Here is a 21,282-nt window from a genome sequence, read left to right on the forward strand (position 1 = left end):
GGTTACGTAGTCACTCAGTGCGAGTTATTTTCTTTATGCATTGTTATATACACAGTCTTGTTAAAACAACATGTTGTATTGCAAAGTTTAAGTTTATGCACCGTTAATACGTGCTTGAAATGAAAGTAAAGAGACAGTGACTAGATCGTAAAATAAACAAAGCAATTGAGAGGCAGCTGGACAGTGTTTCAGAAGGACCACGTTTCCAGATAGAGAGAGTGAGGTAGACTGCAGCGACAGAGGTTTGCCGTGATCCAGAGGCCGCAAGTAACCGAGAGCTACAACTGGGAGAAGCCTTTCAGAATTGTGAGTTTTTCCACAAAGTGTTTTGTTTTAAAATAGCAAGCTTAACTGTGGGTTCTCAATAAAGCTTGTGAAGGGGCCATTTTGTTTTATTTCTAGGCCACAACGTACCCGAGCCACGATTCAGGCCTGCAACAGTGTTTGTTTGTTCGTCCGTCTACATGTGTGTTACACGTGGGGCTGGAGTGCACTCGACTAGCGTTTATTTTGAATTGAATATATTAGAAGAGTACATTTGAGTTAAATACAACTGAAGCATAGAGCTTTTAGTTACTGTTTAGTGACTTAAAAGAAGTTACATTTTGGGGAAAGTATTTTGTTGGAATTGTTTATATTGTATGTACAATTTACTTACCTGCAGTTCATTATATTAGTTTAACTTGAATCCCCATTTATAAAGATTTTTATATAAAATTCAGTGCTGTGTGTGAGTATGATTTTATTAGTTGTATATTGCTCTTGCTTAATTTGCATTTGTTATATGGTTGAATATAAGTTCCTGTGGACGCGTGCCAATAATAGGGAAACCACGTGACCATCAGGTGGAGGCATCGCTAAAGAAGAAAAGTAAGTGTGATAGTTTATGTCTGGTAACCGTGTGCAAAAACAAAAGGACCATTGGTTCTGGGATAATAGATAAGAATCCAGGGCCCTTACTGTTAGGTGCAAGGCCTATTTGTGTAGGGGTAAGTGAGACAAGTGTTACACAAGGATTTTTCCTAACTTGGTATTACAAAAGCATTTCCTAAGTCAGCAGTGTCTACAATTTCCTATCCTAACATTAGTTAGGAAATCCTATCTAATGCCAATCTTATCCATAAACGACTGATCGAGTCTGAATAGAGCAGGTTACAGCTCGACCTTCAGGGAACTGTCACCAGAATATACCTGTTTAAGTTATGGCGTCTAAACTCCATTCAGTTGTGGCAAAGAAATGCGGGGCTCTAGATTTTACTCAGGAGAAGAATAAGGATTTGATCGTAGAAAAATGTACAATAAAATATAATTAACAATGAATAAAAAATATATATAATGAAGCGAACCTTATTCGATTTCTGTCAAACACCATTTTGTTTTAATTAGGAATGCCAACACACGACAATATCTCACAGGCTAAAGTAAAGTTAGAAAATAAGAACAGTACTGTGATATGTTCGTGCCTCTGGTGAAAGAAAGAGTGGAATATAATTGTGTACATAAAACTTGTATTTTTCGAGTTACATTACTTATATGAGCTGCTGGTTCTAGTTCAATGGAACATCTCGCTGTGTGATACAATAACACGACAGAATCCACACAGAATACTTCATATCTTATTACTCAGTAAAGTTTCAAATATCAATAATCATAATCACCAACAGCTGTCCCGTGCATATGAACCACCTTCTCTCATGGGAGGTGTTAGGAAAGAATCTTAGAAATCTGAAAACTTTCCTATCTGAAATTAAGCATTTTCTGTAATTTCAACTCTGCTAAACTTGTAGTTAGGACATTCTGTCTCTGAAGATAACATAAGAATGTCGCTTAGGATGCTTTTGTAATATGGCCCCAGGACCTTTAAAAGGCCTAGAAAACTCAGTTAATGGGTCCTCTCAATCAAGAGGGGAGGGTCCTGCACTTTATCCAAGTCACCAAGCACTGTCCCGGTAGAAACACCAAGAAGGAAAGGTAGAGTTGAAAGTGACCGACCTAAGGACCTCCTAATCTGTTGTAAGGCTTTTATTTGACTCCCTTCAGTCTTGATCCCCCCTCTCCAGCACCACAATGCAGAATCCTGTAATGGAAAAATGAACAGCACTGAATATCCACACTCCCTCAGTGTCCCATGGTTATCCGTTATGTACACCCCGATCTCGGCCCTCCCTACTCTTATTTGGTCTTCCGACCCAGCCACTGGTACTTTGCTTAAGTAGGGTAGGACCTTGCGTCTCGGGTGCACACGGGGAGCTGGCGTCTCGGGTGCGCACGGGGAGCTGGCGTCTCGGGTGCGCACGGGGAGCTGGCGTCCTAGGTGCGTACGGGGAGCTGGCGTCTCGGGTGCGCACGGGGAGCTGGCGTCTCGGGTGCGCATGGGGAGCTGGCGTCTCGGGTGTGCACGGGGAGCTGCAGTCTGTCCCTCAGTTGGTGGCTGTTCGCTCCTCCGGGGCGTTGGTCATGGAGGAGTGTGCATGAAGGGAGGCGTTACAACTTTTTATCATTAACCCTTTGTGGTCCATTGTCGGACTTGGTCCGACATTGCAATTATTCCTATCCGGTCCATTATCAGACCCTGACAAAAAAAAAAAAAAAAAACGGGTTTCTAGTCGTTTTTTCTCCGGAAAAAGGAGAGAAAAACATTCAATGGCCGAGTGGGAGCGACAGGAGCCGAGACAAGACAATTAAAAAAAAAAAAAACCTCTCACATGAATAGTCATACATGCCCCTGACATTACATAGGGGCGGTCATAAGGAAACAAGCTGAACAGTACTGTATCAGCGCACAGAGACTATCACAGACATTTGCAGAGTTTTTTTTTAGATGTTATAGTAATAAAATAATTAATTACTTGGATTGCATTATTGAGGAGTTTGGTGATAAAACGAGTGATCAGGAGATGATTGATCGGTATGTACGACTATTATTATTTATTTATTAGCATATGTGAAAGCTATAGCGAACGAAAGGGAGGGGCGGGTCTGTAGATGCCTAGTGAGTGCTTTGTTGATATGTAGGGCCTTTTAAACCTGTTTGACTGTGGAAAGAAAAACAACTTTTAAACAGCGCGTCTAAAATTAACTGCGCGTGTGAAAATAAATTGGACCTGACGCACACTTAATAAATGGACTGCAAAGGGTTAATACCACAATGATTGTCGGTAAATATAAATTTTTCTGCCAAGTGTCTTTGCTTTTGAGCTGAATGCCAAACACAACACAGACCTCGGTGTATAACACAAAATAGTCTTTCCTTAATCAAAAAGTGCCGCCTCAACAACGTACTCCGGAATGAACACTTAGCTTTGCTGTAAGTTTCTGACCTGTCCTTCCTTCCATCCGGCCACCGTGTCTTTATCCTTCCATATTCATTCTCAAGTTCCTATGATCGCTGTTGTTGCAGTCCAGGTCTGTCTGTCAAGATGGCCAACTTCCTGTGTCTTTCGTTCAGTTCCCCGAAGAACCACGTGCTCCCTTCCTGTACTTTCAGTTCCCTTTTTATAGGGGACTATCAATGAATATGTGGCTGCATTCGTAATTAGGAATGTGACTATTTTCTCCCGTGCTGTTTGTACAAATAATAACACGCACTTAAATAAATAACTTAAACACAGCAATCAAAATAAGCAACAAACGTGCCTCCCTTTGGGTAATAAACAAAATATAACATGAAACATAACAAGTGCAATAACAAAATACTAACACAATAAATACAAAAGCAAAACAAACATAATGTGCACAACCCCAACTAACTGAGTCACTCGTGACGTGTGTTCTGTAGGAAAGCAAAAAGACACGACCAGGAGTTCAGATGTGGTCCAATATGATGAGATTACTTCTGTTCTTGCCATTTTATAAACCTCTATCTCGTCCTTCTGCTTAGATCATCATTTCCCATGCACCCATTCCATCTGAAAGAATCCCCAGGACTGATTCTCTGAAGTGAGGTGGGGACGCATGCCCTCTGAACCCTACATATAGCAGGATATTACAGGTAAGAAATGCAAAGTTAGTCATTCATAATGCTGTATTCATAATATTTATTATATTAATAGAATTACATTTAAAATTTTAAACAAATAACTTGTTTATGTTTATTCATTAACTGACAGAATATCAAAATATTTTCTTTTTGTAAATGTGTAAACTGCCTGCACGATGGGCAAGTTACATTTTGTGTGTCTAACTTTATTAAAAGAGAATAGAGAACTGGCACTTAAATCAGGGGTGTCAAACTCACTTCCTGGAGGGCCGCAGTGTCTTCCAGTTTTCGTTCCACCCGAGCTCTCAATTACTTAATTGGTCTAATGATTTGATTAGTTGGACACATGTAAGACTTCTCTCCAGGTCTCAAAATGTTTCATAACTCGTGTACCAAAAATCAAGTGCATTTTTTAAATCATCAAATGTAAAAGACCTTGAAAAATATGAAATATGTCCAAATGAACAAATAATTAGATCAGTTATGTTAATTGAGAGCTTAAGTTTGAATGAAAACCAGAAGACCCTGCGACCCTTGAGGACTGCAGTTTGACACCCCTGTCTAAAATGATGGGCAAGGAAGTTATGTGCTTCTGTGGGTGAATGCAGATCATTCGAAAACCTCATGGATAATTAACATAAAGCATAATCTTAAACACACACAAATCAAATCTACAGGTAACCTACACAAGCAAACTAAGATTAAAAATAAATGAAAATATTATTTTGGTAATAACACTGCTTTAGGTAAAACTGGGGTACTTTTTTTTACATTATTAGCAATCGCATCAGTGGTTGTATATCGTCATTGAAACAAAAACTCTTGAACTTCGCTATCTTTGTCTTATACCGTCTCGCTGTTCATTTTAAAAGGGTGACGCTGCACCATGATAAACTGCAAGGCAATTTACACTCCACATACCAGCCTCTGAGTATTCATGTGGCAGGAAGTTGAGTCCGGTCAGATGAATTGTGGAATATGGAGTCTTTTAACAAGCGCTTGTGTATGCGTGTTGGTCCACAAGTAAAAAAAAAAATGAGCTACAGTTGTTGTTTTAATAATAAACCGGAATGCCATTCACTCAGTATACAATTGCAACGTAATTTTGAGGGATACAATGATACACACATTGTTAGTTTACAGTTTATAGATTTTCCAAATGTTTATTACCAGTAAGCTAACTGGAGGTGTTTACATGTTTAAAGGTGGCTTACATATAACTATTATTATTATTATTATTTAGTCATTTAGCAGAGGCTTTTATCCAATACCACTTACAAAGACTTGGGGGTAAACTATGCATCACAAGTACAACTGCTGCTGCAGATTCACTTACACTGGGACTGAAGGATGGCTCACAAGGAGGTTCAGTGACTTGCTCAGGGTCACACACAGTGAGTCAGTGGCTGAGCTGGAGTTTCATATTCCAATAACCAGATTTTATATAAATATTCAGAACCTTTCAGGTACTGTGTCATTATTATACAATTATGAGGTTGATGAGAGGGACTTGATGCTCCCATCTGCTTTTATCATTGTAGCAACCTTGTATGGAAACAGAAAAATCTTTTTCTTTTCTTTTTCAAGTGTGATTCTTTCCTAACACGGCCAGTTCCCCATAGTAATTAAACCCCCTACATGAGTCCTTTTCACTGAATTTTCAGGGACTGGGAAGCTACACATAAATGGAGCCTTTGTGCCTCTGTGCTTGTTTTAAATTCCTTCTTCACTCAATGAACAATAACCTGAATAGCTGGTGCTGATGGTGGAGGGAAGCCTTGCCAAGGGGAGCCCAGGGTAGGAAAGGGAAGAGTCTGGGTGGCAGCGGTTGGCTCACTGGCAGGGGAAGTCTGCAAGGACTGTGGTGGAAATTCTGTCTGGTAAAAGACGCTACATGGCAGAATCATTGTGGATGTGAAAAGCAGTTTGGAGGATTGGATCCGGGAGTGTTGGTAAGTTGATTGGAATAGCTGGATGCTGGAGCTACTAGCCTGAATTACACTGAGTGATGGATTTAGTTAGAAAGGTGTGTCGAGAAATATTGTGACACTTATTTGCAGGTTTGACTGTCTCAACCATTGAAGATCTAAAAACTGTCTGTATAAATGCATGGTGTCTGTGAGCTGTTCAGTGAGAGTGCTGGGTCGATGCAAGCCTAGGCTGTTTCCTCTCTGAGTGGAAACCTGTCTGTATAAATACAGGGTGTCTGTGAGCTGCTCAGTGAGAGTGCTGGGTTGATGCAAGCCTAGGCTACTCTCTGAGTGGAAACCTGTCTGTATAAATACAGGGTGTCTGTGAGCTGCTCAGTGAGAGTGCTGGGTCGATGCAAGCCTAGGCTGTTTCCTCTCTGAGTGGTTTCTGTGCAAGCTCAGTCATGTTGCCTTCAGGCCACCCCGACCTGGAAACCACTCTTCCTGGTTCAATTCCTGACAGCATGACAGCAGCAGAAATCCATATACTTTATGTGTGCTATGCTTTACATGTTTGTTAGTTTATTTGTTAGAATATTGAATATTTCAGTATATTTCACTTGTATCAAGACAGGAATATTTTGATATAATAAAATAATGTACAACATGGAGTTATTGTCCAGGATAGCAGGGAATCGGGCCCTCGCCCTTTGCACCCAAACCTGTCACATGACCTTTTTACAGCCTGTTGTGCCGGGATTGGGTTAACTCCATTTTATAATGTAAAACTTGTAAGAGGCTAAGTAGCCCTAGTGCCTTCTTCAGTGTAATAATTCAGGCTGTATCTTTTGGTATTAACATATCAGTGAGAAAGGACTGGCCCTGCCTATGAGAATTCGGTGTAAGCAGATAGAAGGGTGGGTTATCAACAAGTCTGTGTGGAACGGTGTAAAAGCTGGGGAGGCGTGGAAAAGGAGGGTCTGTTTGCCAGAAATATTTTACATTTAAAGGAAATATACAGAAAGAAAAGGAAACCTGAAAATGAAGCAGGGTAGCTATTGTGGTGAAGTTCCATCCAGGTCTGTGTGTTACATTTGAAAGCTCTTATAAATGGTAACAGCGTACGTTTCAGAAGCAGCATGTGTGCTGTGAGTGTTTACTGCTGGCACAATGCTTAGCTGCTTCGACAACTCACGCAATTAGTGTTCAAGTACTTTGAGCCAATCTTATGTTAGAATCCTATACTAACATTCTTCATATTGCTACAATTCGTATGTTGCCTTTTAGATAATAATAATAATAATAATACCCTTGGTTAAAGGGAAGGACTATACCATAATTCATATTTTGTGTGTAACTTTATTAAAAGAGAACAGAGAACTGGCACTTGGTAAGCAGAGTACAGATGTGCTCTACACCTTCCACTGGCATTTGCCCTCACAGGGTGCTAGTGTCCATTATTCAGAAATGTAAATCTATATTTTTAGTAGCACTACTATTTGAGTGAATTACAGCGTCAGATCCTGATTGAAGCCATCACTGCAGTTCCCAGTTCCTTACAGCTGTAGCCCTGGCCTATTCACTGGTACAAGTTCCTGATGTTAGGGACTCTATGGAGCACTGTGGAAACTGTGATACTGTTTATGAAGCAATGCCAACTACCAATTGCAGGGCTCTGTGAGCAATGCCACATCTCCACCTTCAACTGGCACGGAACTGAAAACCATTGCAGTGTAAATCAGTCCTATTCTTTTCCACTGGCAACAGATTGGTTCCAAAATATTCTTCTCCTTCTTCTTCCATGATGAATAAGAAAGACATACAGCCAAACATTAGTTCAGATCTCCGCAATGTTCTGTCAATGATTTGAGCACCTAAAGGTGGTATTGCTATTCTAAAGGGGGCGTTTCTATAAAATATCAGTATACAGGGTCAAGTGATTGGATCTAACAAATCTTGCCATAAATCTTGGGATGAGAGAATTTAGCAAAACTATGAACTGTGGATATTTTTAAATCTCGCTTAAAGACACACCTATATAGCGCTTTTTATACAAAAGTATCGCAAAGCACTGTACAGTACATAGCAGAAAAAAAGAACAAACCACAATCCATTTGTATAGCATGTCACACATACAACTGCCACAATCAGACCATTTAAATAACAGTATACACGTAATAATACAAAAGCAGCAATTTTAAAGTTGCATTAAAACCCACTAAGACAAACGACAAACAAAGGCAGAGCATGCCATAATTTAGAGCTCTACAAGAAAAAACACTACCTCCCGTGTTGCTTTTGTTGACCCTAGGAATAACCAACAGCCCTGCATCCTGTGATCTCAGAGTGCGGTTTGGAAGATACGGGGTCAGTAACTCCTGCAAATAACTAGGTGCTAATCCATTCAGGGCCTTGAAAGTTAACAGCAAAATCTTAAAATCAATTATATACTGCACAGGGAGCCAGTGTAAGAGGCCAAAACAGGGGTAATATGTTCACTTTTCCTGGTTTTAGTCAGAATTCTAGTGGCGGTATTCTGAACAAGCTGCAAGCGGGATACCACACGTTTTGGGACACCAGAAAAAAGCACTTTACAATAATCAATTCTAGATGAAACAAACTTTAGTAAGTTCTCTATTATGAGTCTCAAATGATACAGTGCCATGAAAAAGTATTTGCCCCCTGTCTGATTTTCTTCATTTTTGCATATTTTTGACACTGAATGTTATCAGATCTTCAACCAAAACCTAATATTAGATAAAAGGGACCCTGAGTGAACAAATAACACAAAAATTTGATACATATTTCATTTATTTATTGAAGAAAGTTATGAAACACCCAATGCCCCCGTGTGAAAAAGTAATCGCCCCCTTAGACTCAATAACTGGTTACGCCACCTTTAGCAGCAATAACTGCAACCAAACACTTCCTGTAGTTATTGATTAGTCTCTCACAGCACCGTGGAGGAACTTTGGCCCACTCCTAGGCCAAAAAAAACTCCACCATACAGAACTGTTTCAACTCAGTGACATTTGTGGGTTTTCGAGCATGAACTGCTCGTTTCAGGTCCTGCCACAACATCTCAATGGGGTTTAGGTCTGGACTTTGACTAGGCCATTCCAAAACTTTAAATTTCTTGTTCTTCAACCATTCTGATGTAGACTTGCTTGTGTGTTTCGGATCATTGTCTTGCTGCATGACACAGCTGCGCTTCAACTTCAGCTCACGGACGGATGGCCTGACATTCTCCTGTAGAATTCTCTGATACAGAGCAGAATTCATGGTTGCTTCAATGATGGCAAGGCGTCCAGGTCCTGATGAAGCATCCCCAAACCATGACACTACCACCACCATGCTTGACCGTTGGTATGAGGTTCTTACTGTGGAATGCAGTGTTTGGTTTTCACCAGACATAACGGGGCCCATGTCGGCCAAAAAGTTCCACTTTTGGCTCATCTGTCCATAGAACATTGTTCCAGAACTCTTAAGGATCATCCAGGTGCTTTTTGGCAAACTTGAGATGGGCATTCATGTTCTTCTTAGTGAGCAATGATTTCTGCCATGAATCCCATTTTTGCCCAGTGTCTTTCTGATGGTGGAGTCATGAACACTGACCTTAGCCGAGGCGAGAGAGGCCTGCAGATCCCAGGATGTTGTTGTAGGGTTCTTTGTGACTTCCTGGACGATTTTAAGCCTTGCTTTTGGAGAGATTTTGGCAGGACGGCCACTCCTGGGAAGATTCACTGCTGTCCCAAACTTTCTCCATTTGGACAATATGGCTCTGACTGTGGTTCGGTGGAGCCCCAGAGCCTTAGAAATGGCTTTGTAACCCTTTCCAGACTGATAGACATCAACAACTTTTTTCCGGAGGTCTTCAGGAATTTCTTTTGTTTGTGGCCTTCACCTTGGAGTTCAGCTTGTATCTCTTTGGCAGTTATCCTTGGTTCTTTTTCTACCATTCGCACTATCCTTCTGTTCAATCTGGGGTCGATTTTCCTCTTGCGGCCGCGCCCAGGGAGGTTGGCTACAGTTCCATGGACCTTAAACTTCAAAATAATATTTGCAACTGTTGTCACAGGAACATCAAGCTGCTTGGAGATGGTCTTGTAGCCTTTACCTTTACCATGCTTGTCTATTATTTTCTTTCTGATCTCCTCAGACAACTCTCGCCTTTGCTTTCTCTGGTCCATGTTCAGTGTGGTGCACACAATGATACCAAACAGCACAGTGACTACTTTTCTCCATTTAAATAGGCTGAATGACTGATTACAAGATTGGAGACATGTGTGATACTAATTAAAGAAACTAATTAGTTTGAAATATCACTATAATCCAATTATTTATTACCTTTTCTAAGGGGTACTAACAAATGTGTCCAGGCCATTTTAGAATATCTTTGTAGAATAAGCAATAATTCATCTCTTTTCACAGCTTTTCTTTGCTTTATTCTATGACATACCAAAGGCATGCAAGTATACATGATAAAATAGCTTTTAATTTCATCACTTTTCAGGAGGAATGAAGCATTATTTCAATGAGCTGTAAGGGTACCAACAAATTTGAGCACGTCTGTATATAATGAAAACATCAAGGGACCTAGAATGGAGCCCTGTGGAGCACCACAGACAACTTCAGATAGTGCTGATTTTACCTGCCCAAAAGATTTGGACCAGGATAGGACAAGGTCAGACAGTCCTACTGTGATTTCAAGATGATTCAGTAGTATGGAATGGTCTACAGTATCAACGGCAGCACTTAAATCAAGAAGAATTAATACTGATGGAAAGCCCGAGTCAGAGCTTATCAGCAGATCATTCACAACTCTGACAAGAGCTGTCTCGGTTCTATGTGCAGCACAAAAACCAGACTGAAACTTTTCGAATATATCATTAAGAATATATCATTAAGAATATATCATTAAGATTAAATTGCCAAGGACTGCTGAGAAAAGACACACTTTTAATTTAAAAACAAGCTGTGCGTTTTTTTTATCTAAAAGAGAAAGAAATATGTTTTAGACCAAGGCCGGACTAATTGATTAGAACAGGTGCTTTAAGTTGGTGGCCCCTTGTCTTTATACACTGTTATCTTAATTAAAAATAAGAAACTGCATGATACACAAAACATAGGATTAGTGTTAGGAATGACCTCACATTTTCAGGGATTAGAGAAATGTAGAACATTAGATCATATGCTATTAATGTTATATGAGTAAACGGTAAAAAGTAAAACTATATTATGAATTTTAGTGATTAGGGCTGTCTAGTACGTGGAACCTGACAGTATTTAAAAACGGCATATTTGAGACCCAAGAATGGATCTGCAGGTAAGGTTTATGCCATAAAAGTACAACATTTATGGGATTATTTTGTTAGCACAATCACTTTGAAGATAATGTATAAATATTAAAATTATAAAATGAAAGAGAGGTCCCATATGGGGCACTAGATCTGTAAGTAATCATGAACATCTAATTAAATATCAAACTAATTAAATTGAAAAGACTGTCATCTTGTGTTTTCTCAGCACAAAGCAGCTTGCAAAGAGGACGTCTTATGCCAACCGCCACCATGAACCAGACGGAAGAGACATACAGTGGGGACAGCTATTGGTACCATGAGGACATCCTCAACGTTACCGTGTCTAACTCCACCAGTGCCTTCCAGTCCCCGTTCTCCCCCCTCGTGGATAAGGCCATAAGCTGCATCACCATCATCATCCTGTTCATCACCATGGTCTCTTTGGGCTGCACCATGGAGATCTCCAAGATTAAAGCCCACATCCTGAAGCCCAAGGGGGTGGCCATCGCTGTGGTGGCCCAGTACGGCATCATGCCGCTCACAGCCTTTGCGCTGGCCAAAGCCTTCCAGCTCGGCTCGATTGAGTCCGTTACCGTGCTCATCTGTGGCTGCTGCCCGGGAGGGAACCTGTCCAACATCTTTGCCCTGGCACTCAAGGGGGACATGAACCTCAGGTGAGGCTTTCCCATTGTAGATGCCATCCCTATGGATGGTTCTATAGATTTTAGATATAGCTAAACAGGGGTTCACCACATTTTTTGAATCACACCCCAATTTGTATTTTTTTTTACTTGGATCCCTGCCACAATAGTGAGATATATAAATCACATATCAGAAATCAGCCAATCACAGTGATGTATTTGCCATATCCTGTATACAGATGTCATCCCGTGCATAGAACACCGCACCTAAGTCCAATGTTCAAAAATAAAAAAGCACACAAAAACACATTTAAACCAGTCCCCTAGCTTTTCAAATATTGTGTTATGTTAATGAGAACCCTGATTTTGAAACAGTATTGGGAAGCTGTTATTTGTAACGTTTGTTGGCATTTGTTTTTGCTTCATGCACATTAACAATGTTAAGCGCTTTTCACATGAAGTGAAGTTCACATGAAGCTGTTTTTTTTTTCTAGGACTTCATGTGTTATTATATTGTGTATGTTGATGAAAACCCCTGATTATTCTATAATAGTATTGGGAGGTGCTGGGCCTGCTGTGTATAAGGTTTCTAGGGGGTTGGTTTGAATGTAAGCACATTATACCACAGGAAGCATTTATGGTGCTTATTTACTGCACAAGACAGAACACAACCACTTTCTTAAAAATGTGTTTCACAAAGATTTAACAACTCTAGGGCAAATTAGATTGTTGCCAAACATTCCTAAAAAAATATAACTAATTATTTATCATATTTTAGGAATATTTATCTAGAAAGAGTCAAAGTACCAACAATTCTTACCTATTGATAGTGTGAGAATACACTGACTAGAAACAAAACAAATGATCATGGGGTCAAGAGCTGAGAATAAATACATATATGCAGGCTGTGGTTTCTTCATGTGATGGAAGGCTACGCTACCACAGTTACACAAGCATGGCATGGGTCTAGGTTTGGTGAAATACAATAGCATCTTTACTACACGGGCACGAATACAGCTGCACTTCCAATGTATTCATAATGCGTGTGCTCCATTTAACACCTTCTTTAACACCAGGCAACAATGGTAGGCGATTCAAATAATTCTCGGCAATGCCCCCTGTGCTTTTTTATGCACTGCAACTTCTTGAAGCACAAGTATATGTTGACAAATTGTTTGGTTGGTTATTTACTAGATTTTTTCCATGTTGAATTTATGTACAAAATAATATTTATTTGTGTAGTTTATATTTGTGTTTTTGAATTTTAAAAGACATTTACTGTTGATAGCATGTTTTTTACATAACTACAATATTTAAAAAATGCTTAGCACTTTAAAACAATGTTTATTCGATGAATACATTATTTAAATAATAACATAAACCAGTTTGTATCGTTTCTCTTGCTTTAAATAATTAGTTAACCATGTGTATGTATGTGATATCCACCCCTGTCTAGTTTATGTATGTGGGGTGCACCCCTGTCTAGTTTATGTATGTGAGGTACACCCCTGTCTAGTTTATGTATGTGGGGTGCACACCTGTATAGTTTAACTATGTGGGGTGCACCCCTGTCTAGTTTATGTATGTGAGGTGCACCCCTGTCTAGTTCATGTATGCGAGGTACACCCCTCTCTAGTTTATGTATGTGGGGTGCACCCCTGTCTAGTTTAACTATGTGGGGTGCACCTCTGTCTAGTTTATGTATGTGAGGTACACCCCTCTCTAGTTTATGTATGTGGGGTGCACCCCTGTCTACCTTGCCTCTGATGAAGGGTTAATTGTAATTCAGATCATTATTAGTTCTCATTTTATGTACTGCTTGCATATATAGTACATTGTTGATACAAGTCAGGGTTACTGACTGTGTAATTGAATGAGTAAGTAAAGTTAGTTAGTAAGTAAATGTATTTATTTACATACAACAGTATCTCAAAGTGCTTTACAAGTCAATAAAAATAAAAACAAAAATGACAATACAATTTATTAAAACAATTAAAAAACATGAACATGAAAAAGTTATAGTAAAATGATCAAAACCAAAAAACATCAATATTAGTAGAGAAATAAAAAAGGAGAAAGAACATTTTTAACATTTTGTATAAAATGCTCACCTAAAAAAGTGAGTTTTTAATCTTTTTTTTGTGAACATTTTTTTATTGTTTTTAGACAATGCACTACAATACTATTCAATATAATAATAGTAATAGCAAACTATTTACAATGCTGGCTGGGACACAAAACCTATACAGAATTAAACCTATACAGAATTAAAATAGGTCTCTCACAGCTGTGACAATTTCCAACCATGATGACATAGATTTGTGCTCAGCACCGTGCAGCTTGGCTGTAGATCTTTCTAAGCGTGCGATGGACTGGAGATGTAATAACCAGGTATGATATAATGGAAGGTCAGGATTGAACCAGGGCTCTAGAATAGTTTTCTTTACAGCAGTAAGAGCAGCTAGCAGGAGCCTACGATTAACTAAGGATAGACAGAGTTTGGAATCATCATTTAGTAGAAATAAAGTGGGTGTTGGTTTAATTTCAGTCTTCAATAATCTAGAAACAGTAATAGCCACAAGTTCCCAAAAACTGCACACTGCTGAGCACTCCCAAAACATATGTAATGTAGTACCCATTTCACCCTTTTTTACAAATGAAACAAAACGGGTCTGTTGATATTTTAATTTGAAAACGCTTGAGTGGAGTGGTGTAAGCCCTATGTATAAGTTTAAAATGAATGAGTTGGTGTGCTAAATTTTTTGAAGAGATAAAAGTATTTTCCCACCCTTTATCCCAATTAGGAGTGACACCATATTTACAGAGTTCTCTATCCCAAATAGTTAAAACTGTCAGAGGTTTTAAAGTATGTTTTATAAAACGATCATATAGAAAAGACACTAACACTTTGGTCAAAGAAAACCACCCTACAATTGGATGGGAAGGTAACCCAGTGTCCAGAGGTATTCCACAAGCACGGACAGAGTCCAGAGGTATTCCACAAGCACGGACAGTGTCCAGAGGTATTCCACAAGCACGGACAGAGTCCAGAGGTATTCCACAAGCACGGACAGTGTCCAGAGGTATTCCACAAGCACGGACAGAGTCCAGAGGTATTCCACAAGCACGGACAGCCGAACGGAGCCGCAAGTACATAAAGTAGGACGAACCGGGGAGAGAGCAGGTGTCCTTAAGGTCCTGGAAACTGCGTAGGCCCTTATCACTAAAAATGTCATTTAAAGTGAATATGCCTTTGGATGACCAATCTGCATACTTAAATGGTTGCCCCCCAGTCATTAACAAGGGATTATTCCATATCGGAGAGCAGCTGTTAAATTTTGAAAAAACTCCAAGATTTCTTTCAGCCATATTCCAGATCTTCAAGGAATTAACTATAATAGAACCTGCTCTAAGATTAAGGCCCTAGACTTATGCCCTGAAAAGGGAATATCTTGAAGCCTCAGTGGTGAAACCAGTGAGGCTTCAATTTTACGCCAAGGCACCAAAGATTCTGGGTTCAACCAAATCTGAAAGGCTCTTAACTGGAATGCCCAGTAATACAATTTAAAATTAGGAACCGCCAAACCACCAACCCCTTTAGGATGCTGTAAAACTGAGAGTCGAATTCTTGGTCGTTTGCCTCTCCAGATAAATTTAGAAATGATGGAATCAACCTGTTTAAAGTAAGTAATTGGTGGAGAAAGAGGCAACATGAAAAATAAGAAGTTAATGCGGGGCAGGATATTCATCTTGATAATTGAAATTCGACCATGTAAGGATAGAAGTAAGGGTGCCCATCTCTCTAAATCATTTACAATTTTCTTTAATACATCTACAAAATTATCTTTACTAATCTGATTAAGCGTGGGTCGGATTTTAATACCTAAGTAAGTGAAGCCGTTAACATTACATTGAATTGGGAAATTCTGGGGTAAGGAGAGGTTCTTAGCTTTTATATTTAGAGGCATAAGAATAGATTTATCTTGTACCCTGATAAATTCCCATATTCCGTAAACACATCCAGCGTCTGTGTGATAGATTTAGAGACATCAGAAATAAATAGCAGGATGTCGTCTGCATATAATGAGATATGATGTTTAGAATTGTTAATACTGGGGCTCCCGAGTGGCGCATCCAGTAAAGGCGCTCTGCGCGGAGTGCAGGATGTGCCCTATAGCCTGGAGATCGCAGGTTCGAATCCAGGCTATGTCACAGCCGACCGTGACCGGGAGTTCCTAGGGGGCGGCGCACAATTGGCTGAGCGCTGCCCAGGTAGGGAGGGCTTAGGTCGGCAGGGGAATCCACGGCTCACCGCGCATCAGCGACCCCTGTGGCCGATAGATCTGTGTTGTCCTCCGGCACTATAGGTCTGGTGGCATTGCTGTGGATCTGCAGTGCGAAAAATGACGGTTTGGCAGGAGCACGTTTCGGAGGACGTGTGCTCCAGCCGCCGTTTCCCGAGTCGGTGGGGGGGTTGCGAGCGGTGAGCCGAGGATACAGATAATAATTGGGCATACTAAATTGGGAAGAAAACCGGGGTAAAAAATTGGCGACGACTAAATTTTAGAAAATAAATAAATAAATAATCGTTAATACTAATGGGAGTAATATCTGAGCTTTGTCTTGGCTTGGGCTGGCGGTTCTAACAATAAAGCAAATAATAAGGGCGACAAAGGACAGCCTTGCCGGGTGCCTCTTTCTAAAATAAAAGGTGAGGACCTATATAAGCCAGTTTGTACAGATGCTGTAGGAGTATTGTACAAAGTACCAATCATTTTAATAAATAATGAGCCAAAGCCAAATTTTTCTAAAACTAACCACAAAAAGGACCATTCAAGACGGTCAAAAGCCTTTTCAGCGTCAAGTGAAAGAATTGCGCACAAGTCAGGTTGACTCCCACTAATATATGAAGTAGGCGCCGTAAATTGTCTGAGGCAAGCCTGCCCTTCATAAAGCCTGTCTGATCATGACAGATTAAAGAGCCTATATATGGTTCAAGCCTCAAGACCAGAGCCTTTGCATACAATTTAAGGTCTGAATTAATTAACTAGACCAGCCTATAGCTTGAGCAATCAAGAGGGTCCATAGCATAATTAATAGATTTTAGTATTAATGGCCCCACCAAATCCCATATTGTCAATAATAGCTCTGGAGGCAAACCATCTAAACCAGGAGACTTCCCTTTTTGCGTAGAGCGTACAGCACGTTCCAGCTCCTCTAAAGTTAGTGGAGCCTCCAGCTGTTCACTCTGTTCCTTACTGAGTCTAGGTAACTTGAGATTATCCAGAAACTCTTTAACCCTGTCTGTGTTGGATTGCTTATCAGACATATACAAAGCAGAATAAAAGTCCTTAAAAACACCATTAGTCTCTTCAGGATCAGATGTCAAGACACCATCAGAAGTTCTTATTGCGCTTATGCACGCTAAACGTTCATTATTCTCAAGGCTAAAATCCTACTAGGCCGATCTGCGTTTTTCATAGTATAATTGTTTGCTTTTGTGTAATAAGAATTCTGCTCTAACTGAGGTCAAATCATTGAATTTATTTTTCAAAATTATTAATTGTCTAGCTCTCTCTGTCAAATATTTGCTTTTCTGCTCTTTTTCAGTATTTAGTATTTATTTCTCTAATTGAACTAGTAAATAGTAAATAATAATAACTAGTAATAGTAAATAAATAAAAATACTAGCCTACATATCCAGGTACGTGCAAGCATATACACCTACATTCGTATCAGCGTGCTATTTTGTGTAACACATAACACTGTATATATAACTTTACACCTTACATGCGATGCACGCACACCCACCTGCACAGAGCCATATATAATTACCGACATCTTGAAATGTGGTGTAGCAGGAAATTAAATATTAGGAAAAAAATATATAATAATAATAATAATAACACTATGTAACACAATTTTTGTTCCTGGGTAGTAAGTGTTATTTCCTAATTGCTTATGCCTCAAAAGTATAGAAAATGGCTATTATTCCCCACAAACTTTGCTTTTGTGACCAGGACAGTGATATTTTGAAATTTACCTATTTCCAATGAGAAAACGGGCGAATTTGTGTCTTTTCGTTCACATAAAGTCAGAAAAAAACAACATATGAATCCAAATTAACATGTATTTATACTAAAGTAATACAAAAATGACTACAAAAGATTTAGAAGTGAGTAGTTTTTCGAGACTTACGATTATACTGTAAATCACTTTCACGAATCAGACCCCAAATGTAGTCTCCCATCATGTTCTCGTTATACTGTCCTTGGTAGCGGCGTTCAAAGTCCAGTATATCCTGGTGGAAGCGCTCGTCTTGCTCCTCCGAGTACGCTCCCATGTTCTCCTTGAATTTATCAAGATGAGCATCAAGGATATGGACTCTGAGGGACATCCTACAGCCCATTGTGCCGTAGTTCTTCACCAGAGTCTCAACCAGCTCCACATAGTTTTTGGCCTTGTGATTGCCCAGGAAGCCCCGAACAACTGTGACAAAGCTGTTCCAAGCCGCTTTCTCCTTACTAGTGAGCTTCTTGGGGAATTCATTGCACTCCAGGATCTTCTTTATCTGTGGTCCGACGAAGACACCGGCTTTGACCTTTGCCTCAGACAGCTTAGGGAAGAAGTCTTGAAGGTACTTGAAGGCTACCGACTCCTTATCTAGAGCTCTGACAAATTGTTTCATAAGGCCCAATTTGATGTGCAGTGGTGGCATCAGCACCTTCCGGGAGTCCACCAGTGGCTCCCACTTGACGTTGTTCCTCCCCACAGAGAACTCGGTCCGCTGTGGGCAGTCCCGCCTGTGGTAGTGCGCCTTGGTGTCCCTGCTGTCCCAAAGGCAAAGATAGCAGGGAAACTTGGTAAAACCGCCTTGGAGACCCATCAGGAATGCCACCATTTTGAAGTCTCCTATGACATCCCAGCCGTACTCATAATACTTCAAGGCGTCCAGATATGTATCCACTTAGGCAGCTGGAACTAAACTGAACTGGTGGGTTTAAGGCCCCTGTATTTATACTACTATTTATATTACTGGAAAGTTCTAGAAAGTTCTAGAAGTTACTAGAAGTTTACTCAGCACTGAATCTATCTGGAATGTTCTGGAAGATAGGTAAATTTCAAAATATCACTGTCCTGGTCACAAAAGCAAAGTTTGTGGGGAATAATAGCCATTTTCTATACTTTTGAGGCTTAAGCAATTAGGAAATAACACGTACTACCCAGGAACCAAAAAAAAAAAATTGTTACACGGTGTAATAAGAGTCATTGAAAGTATAATCTAAACCATCGACTGACCAAACTGGTAAAATCCAATTCAGCATTTAACTCAGAGAAAGATCCATTTCACTTGATTTCTGACAAAAAGTGATCAGCTTCATCAGGAGAATTACAGTAGGATACTCGACCGTTTCTCACTATTTTCAATTTGGCAGGGTAGATTAGGTAACGGTGCAGCCTGGAGCTCGAGTTTATCATGGCGACTGAGTTAAATGCACCAGCTAAGGATTTCCCTTTTTTCATGATAGGAGATGGTATATTAGCATTTATAACCGCAGCCGATCTCTTCACTGGGGTCTCCATGATCCCAAAATAAACAAAAAATGCCTTTTATAAAATATTGAAGTGAAAAACTGGGAAACAAACGCTATCGGGGGTGGAGGTTGGTGTTTAAGCATCCATCTTGGCGGCTTGCTCACCAGAAGTCGTGAGTTTTTAATCTTGATTAACTGACTCTGCATCTCTAATATCAGATGGTAGTTAATTCCTTAATCTGGGAGCATTGTAATTGAAAGCTCTCTTACTCCTTTCCTGGAGCATTGTAATTGAAAACTCTCTCTCCTTTCCTGGAGCATTGTAATTGAAAGCTCTCTCTCCTTTCCTTTTTGTCTTAATTTTTGGGAGGGACAGAAGACCAGAATCAGCCGACCTTAAAGCACATCTAGCAACATAACAGGACAAAAGCTCTTTTAGATAATCAGGTGCCAGGCCATGAAGTGTTTTGTCAGTCAAAAGTAATATCTACAATCAACTCTAAATCATTCTGGAAGCCAGTGTAGAGAAGCCAGCATGGAAATGATGTGGTCACTTTTCTATTTTGTAGTAATCACCCAGCTGCTGCATTTTGAACAAGCTGTAACTGTGAAAAGGCATGGTCTGGTAACCCAGCAAAAAGAGCATTGCAGTAATCGAGTCTAGGTGAGACAAAAGCATGAATTAGCTTCTCAGAATGTGGCAGTGAAAGACAAGACCTAATCTTAGCAGTATTTCATAGTTAATAAAAACAGATATGAGCCTCAAAACATAAATCAGAATCAAATATGAATCACAAACTTCTGATTTTTGGTTTGAAGTTAAAGAGTAAGTAGCGGAGTTCCGAAAAATATAGTGTTATACGTCCCACTGTGTTGCTACAGCTGTTTAAATAAAGTACCTGTAATTTTTCACATTGTTAACATTCTTACAACTTTTTACACCTATAACTTTAAAGTCTGTTTCAAAGCTCTTTTCAAAATTTCCGCTCTAGTGCACTGGGGTTTAAGATCTGTCCTCTAAATCACTATACGTACCACATCATGGATAGTTATAGTTGTTTAGTTGTTTACCTGTTTGACAATGTGGCAATAATTCTTATACTATCAGTGCACTAGAGCGGAGATTTTTAAAATAGTGCTGTCTCCAATTGGAACTTTAAGAACTGTACCATTATCAAGAAACATATTAAATTGATTGGCTACAACCTTCTCCAATATCTTACCTATGAAAGGTAAACTGGAGATAGGTCTAAAATTGCTCAACACTGTAGAATCTAATCTGTAGAATCTAACCACGGCAGTTTAAAAGCAGTTGGTGCTGTTCCAGTTGACAAAGATCTGTTAATAATTTCTAAAACAAAGTCGTCACATAGATCACTAAAAATGCCTTTGAGGATCTAAAAAAACAAGAGGAAGAGATGCTCTGCGGGCCCTTTCCTAAATGACCAACTTCCACCTACCCTACGTAATAAATTGTCGTGCCATTTAGTTAAGGGTACTCTGTTCCCGTTACACAGTGCCCTCACAGGTCGAGAGGGAGATCTAACACCAAGCACCATTCGATCTCTGTCACAAGGAGGCATTTGATTGTGTAACTTCTATTTTTTTTAAGCAAATCAGTCTCAACTGTGTTTGCTCTCGCTCCCCTCTCCACCTGTAGTTTAAATTATTAGCTAAATTATGTTCAATATTTTTTGCCAATCTACTCACCCCCAGTTTATTTAGGTGCAGCCCATCTTTTAAATAATACTAGAGGTATAATGAGCTCTAATGAGTTTGAACAACATTGGGAAGGTTTGTTTTTTCACAAGAAATACTCTGTCTGGTTGTTAAGCGTCCTGCATTTTTAAAGCACATGCACGTCAAATAATGACAGTCAATGGCCCAATACTGCCGGTATGGTAACATTTTGGTATT

At 39.7% G+C, this 21,282-nt stretch overlaps 1 protein-coding gene across 2 annotated transcripts in view; it reads left to right on the top strand.

The window, feature by feature from the left end:
• The window catches only part of slc10a1 (solute carrier family 10 member 1), a 59,307-nt gene that overhangs the window by 23,983 nt on the left and 14,042 nt on the right, over positions 1-21,282 (top strand). Inside the window, exons 2-3 of one of the 2 annotated variants that reach the window (XM_058987221.1) lie at positions 3,881-3,991; positions 11,416-11,863. In XM_058987221.1, coding sequence (XP_058843204.1) covers positions 11,445-11,863 — 419 coding nt within the window. In that variant the 5' untranslated portion in view covers positions 3,881-3,991; positions 11,416-11,444. Of the gene's footprint in view, positions 1-3,880; positions 3,992-5,773; positions 5,932-11,415; positions 11,864-21,282 lie in introns of those variants that run through there. The other variant, XM_034037374.2, reaches the window with a different exon arrangement.

This window comes from Acipenser ruthenus, chromosome 15 (genome assembly GCF_902713425.1).
Source record: "Acipenser ruthenus chromosome 15, fAciRut3.2 maternal haplotype, whole genome shotgun sequence".
Lineage (NCBI taxonomy): Eukaryota > Metazoa > Chordata > Actinopteri > Acipenseriformes > Acipenseridae > Acipenser > Acipenser ruthenus.